At 35.3% G+C, this 5,404-nt stretch overlaps 1 protein-coding gene across 1 annotated transcript; it reads right to left on the bottom strand.

Moving 5' to 3' along the window:
* Nucleotides 1-2,542: 2,542 nt before the first annotated feature.
* On the bottom strand, nt 2,543-4,493 carry LOC115881449. The gene has a single exon (XM_030898923.1). It carries the CDS (start codon nt 4,491-4,493, stop codon nt 2,637-2,639), a length of 1,857 nt encoding a protein of 618 aa, XP_030754783.1. The 3' UTR covers nt 2,543-2,636.
* Nucleotides 4,494-5,404: the final 911 nt, after the last annotated feature.

Below are 5,404 nucleotides of genomic sequence, written 5' to 3'. Positions count from 1 at the left end.
CTTACCGTTTTTGAAATATTTTCAATTTTGTGAAATTGCAGTAAAAATTTCAAGGCTTCATTTCTCCAAGGGTATCAAAGTTTTTAATACTAAATATTTACTGAAGTTTAATTATTGATTAGTTATTGTGTTGCAATAATAAAAGTAATACTACTTCATACAGAGTGTCTAAAAATTTATATTAAATAATTTCTAGCTTTAAACGGCAATAACTTGTTTAATTTAAATGGAACACCCTGTATATTTTAGGAGAATCAGATGCACAATTTAATTGTCCATCAAATTGTATTATATCATTTTTTACCTATCTCTTCAAGTTTTCGTAGAAAATGCGTTTTCTAATAATTTAGACCTCATTTATCAATATATCTACGGAATATTGACATTTTAGATTGTTTTTAAAACAACAAATGTACGAAATGTACAGGTACTAAAATGGGATTGAATTTGCAATGCACCTTTTAAAAAACTATTCGTACAGCTGCTTGGCAGTGGAATTCATTATTTCTGTAGAACTTTTACTACACTCTCCACTCTCCTGGTTATTTTCTGAGTTCTGTTTGTGCATTTTGAAGCCAAAATCTTCAAGAACAAGTGCCAGTTCCACCACAGGTGTATCTACTCTTTTAAAATTATGCGTTTTTTCGAAGCAAAAGTTTGTGGGCTGTTTTCAAATACTTAAGTTGAATTTATTAAGTATTCGCGGGTGTTAAGTACTGAATCTCCTGATGTTTCCTTGGGTATTTGATAAATAAGGTCTAAATTATAAGAAAATGCATTGTCTAGGAAAGCATGAAGATATTTAATAGACAGTTCAATTAGGATTCTGTTTCTCGTAAAATATACAGAGCGTTCCAGTTAAATTAAACAAATTATTGCCGTTTAAAGCTATAGTCTGTCCAACGAGAAGATCCTTGACAGTGATAGATGTGTCTGTCATTTTTTTTTCAAAGTAGTTTATTTTATTTTACAAAGAAATAAGTTGGTACAATTGGAACGCATAGCAGGAAATTAATATATTTAAAATTTGACTGACAAGTGATTACTTCAAAATATTGTGAAAAAAACTGTATAAAACTGAAAAAATGTAATCGAGCTATTTTATTTAATAAAAAACGGTATGTGTTATAATACAAAACAAACAAGAACAAGACACCACATACCAAAAAAAATATAAAAAAGAACTATTTCTTAATTTCAAGCTTTATGAAACTTTGAAACCCGCATTTACGATTATATTTATCAATATAACTTATGTACAAATACAAATTTGTAATATTCTACAGGAATAAATAAAATAACATAAATAAAACAAACTATTTTATTAATAGTAACACTTACCAAATTTTATACCTTAAAGGTTGATTACTTAACTTTGATCTTAATTTTTTTAAACCAGTACCTTTTGATATTATTTTTCTGCAGTACTAAAATCCATTATTTACCTATCGTGTGATGTCGATATTTTACAGCTACTCCAGTTTTTAGTATGTGTTTAGTAGGTTCCTTCTACCATATTCGAGATGCACTTATCTACGACGAGATGGTATACGAACTTTATTGATGGTAACTTTATTGGTGTATAAGACTTTCTGCCTGGGCAGCGAGTATTAACCATAAACTGTGCTCTGGGTCTACAGTTAATTTTCACTCGATTTTTCCTCCACTTGACTTCAAAAGACACAAAACACACGTAATAACACGAATCAAAATGCACCATCTTCCAAAACGCAGGGTATTTGACAAAAGTTGACACAAAATTATAACCTTTAATTTGACAAGACTTTGACAAGCGTCAAAAATCTAGAGGCGAGGTCATACGCATCGGCGTCCGTTTGTCGTTCATCGTTCCGTCAAACCAATAAAATTGAAATACGATCTGTCATTTTTAGAATAAACCAATAAAACTGGTTAAAAACAACAAGAGACGACGCATGACGGATTTATATTTAAACCCATCCATAGTTAACTTAAAAATTATTAGAAACTTTTTTTAGTAAAATAAATAGATTGGTATGGGACGTCATCTGCTTTTCTTCTGTCATCGTCTGTCGAAATCTTACCTGAGAAAGAACAGAGTATAGCAATTTTTTAAAATATTTTTAGACACTCTGTATAAGGTAGTATTATTTTATTATTGCAACAAAATTTAGTAAATAGAAAAACTTCAGTACAATATTTGGGTTGAAAAACTTAAATACGTCTATAGAAATGAAGCATTCAAGACGATTGCATAATCATATTATTTTGTAGTAAAGACAATCGATTTACCATTTCAAATGTGTTAGAAAGAGTCATTCCCTAATAACATGACCTAACTTTAATATGTCATCGGTCGTAACCTCGTGACCTTATCACCGACGCGACGTATGTAGAGGAAGCCGGGGCATAATGGGCCCCTTAAGGATTCTTGTCTACCATATCAAAATAAAAAATGTAAGAAAGCTGCGCATGTTTCTGGTTGTAAGATGTTTTATTATGTTATTAAATGGAACATTGAAAAAATTTAAAAATAAAGAAAAAAAAAGTTATTCTAATTAAAACAAAAATAGTTCATGTGCTCTTTATGCCCCGGTACTGGGGCAAAACGGGCTCCGGTGGGGCATAATGGACATATTACATTTTAATTGCTAAAATTAAATACAGAACGCACAAATATGAGTAGATTCCGAATCGTTGTCGTCTTCTCCGGCACAGGGGCAATGTGCCCATTTGCCACACTTGATGCACGAGATCCATCCTTCTGTAGATTGCGAATATAAATATCCACAATACAAGCACTCTTCATCATCTTCGCTTTCGGAATCTGTGTTTTGCATGTATCCTCTCTTTAACTTTTTGGCCTTATTATTATTATTATTAGTGCTAAGATTTTTCTGAACGGTGGTGTCATCTATATGGACCTTCCGCTTTACAACATTCTTTTTAACAGTATCGTTTGATACTGCTTTCAACTCGTCCTTATACAGAGAACTGGTTATTATTGCTGTCTTTCCTCGACGTTTCGAAACTCGCTTTTTAGCAGGCGCTTTTGGAAATGGAAATGCTTGCGTTGGAGAGAACTTGTTGAAAGACGTAGATGGACATGGAATTGGCGAACATGATCCAAGCGACGTGGAAGAGCCTGGGAGTGCAGTCACTGGATTAGACGCTGATGGTGTCATTTGAGGTGGTGTACTCGGCGGAGACGGTTTTTCTCGCGTAGTTAATGTATCCAGATTGACATGTGCATTTGAAGGTAGTTTTGCAGAATAGCTTTCATTTTCATCTTCAGGCGTGTCGGTAGTTAAACTTTGGTCTTGTTCAATAGGCACGTCCGTAACATCAGCTGGCAGAAAGTCGACATCTACAAATATATTCCGGTCCACTGGCCATATCCCTGTTTTGCGGAATCCATTTATTGCAACCGACATTGTAGCTGCTCGCAAATAAGCATTGCCGAAGAGCTCGCCGACCTGATAGTGGGTAACTGTCCTACCAGGATGAGTTCTTAACCATTTTTTTACCTCCTCGCTATAATAAGTGCTTAATGGCTTCATGAATGACACATCCAGTGGTTGCAAACGATGTGTGCAATGGGGGGGGAAGCACAATAACACTACACCGTTATCCCTTGCATAATCTATAAGTTCTATGCTTTTAACATGCGTGACGTGGCCATCCAATAGTAGTAGTACTGGATCATCCTTTTTTGCACGTGACCATTGGACAAACTTTTTAAACCAAGTCAAGAAGAGTTCTTTGGTCATCCATCCCTTTTTGTTGCATTCACCCCATGAATTTGGTGGTGTGCCATTCATGAGCTCTATTTTCATCCTCTCCCTGGGGAATATAAACATGGGGGGCATAAAAGAGCCATCAGCCCCCATGCACACTTCCACAGTAAGTAGTTGCCCCCTCTCTGCAGAAGACAGAGATCCCACTTGTTTTCTCCCTTTGCTGGCCAAAATTTTTCCTAAAGACTTAGCCACGGTTGTTATGCCCGTCTCGTCTACATTAAATATTTTATTTTCTTTTATTTTGTATTTATCTATACACTGCTCTAGCAAGTCGAAAAAATTGTTTACAGAAACGCGGTTAAAACCTTGGGCTCGAGCAGCTGATGTCGCTTCTGGTTTTCTTAGTGACACTGTAGGGTTTCTCTTTAAGAAATATTTTAACCAGTCCTCCCCAGCCATGCGTGTTTCGTGATCGAAATTGTGACGCAAGCCATTTTTTTCCGCGAGTTCATATGCTAAACTTCGGAATTCTTTACTTGATAGACCAAAAAGGCGACCTTCCATGCCTTTTAGATATTCAGCAAGTTCACTTTCTTGTTCTTGAGAAAAAACAGGTTTGAAGCTACCTGGTTTCACTATTTTGGCCGCAATATCTGGATTTGCAACGCTCTTTTTAATATACCTTTGCAAAGTGGACCTGGGAATGTCATAAGAACGAGCAGCTGCTTTGCAACTTAATTTTCCAGATTTTACACCTTGTATAGCTTTTTTCATTATTTCGGGAGACCAACCCTGTCTTTTAGTCTTTTTTACGTAGTTACGTACCATCTGAAAAAAAAAATATTTAAATTTAGAAGAAATACGGGGCATAATGGGCATGCTCATTATACCCCGCCCATTATGCCCCAGGTGCAACTTTTCAGATCACATGTTAAAACAAAACCTAACCTAACGATTTAATTTTACAATAGCTTATTAATGACAAGTCTATTTACTTACTTCGACTTAACTTTAAGTTTGGTAAACAATTATACATAAAAGAACTATTTACGGATGTCCAAATAATTGGTAAAATAACTTCGGAATACACGAAAACTCGTTTATCGGCGTTAAGCAGCACCACTTGGAGTTACACGCATTCGACTGATGTTCGTTGGCGTTGGCTGTGTTCAAGCGACAATGGTCACGATTCTGCGCATGGTGAGTCGCGTTGTGCGGAGAAAGGGCTGGTGCCCATTATACCCCGGGGGCCCGTTATGCCCCGCGTTCCCCTACATTTATATTTCGTATAATTTATGATATTACGCAATCGTCTTCTTTCCTGATTCAGAGTATACATTTTTTCACATTAGACTGTATTCAAGAAACCTTTTTTATTTTTCTAGAGGAGAAACCTTTTTTATTTATTTAGAGGTTATCGCAATGACTAAAGAATCCAAGGACAAATAACACCCGAGAGCAAATTGTGACGCTGTCACCAAACAGTGCCGTGGCACATATTTTTCTTAACCTAGCTGGTTGAAGCAATATTTATATTTTTTGATAATTGTTTTGACTACGCCTATTGTGTATCATCCTAATTAATTACGAAAAAAACGTATTAAAATGTTAACAAAAGGTACAAAACTAGTATCGACGTATAGCACATATCAAGTACATATAGATGTTAATTGAAATTGAAGAAT

This window comes from Sitophilus oryzae, unplaced genomic scaffold (genome assembly GCF_002938485.1).
Source record: "Sitophilus oryzae breed Bouriz unplaced genomic scaffold, Soryzae_2.0 scaffold_1723_pilon_pilon, whole genome shotgun sequence".
Taxonomy (NCBI): Eukaryota; Metazoa; Arthropoda; class Insecta; order Coleoptera; family Curculionidae; genus Sitophilus; species Sitophilus oryzae.
This window is presented reverse-complemented; position numbering and strand designations above follow the sequence as displayed.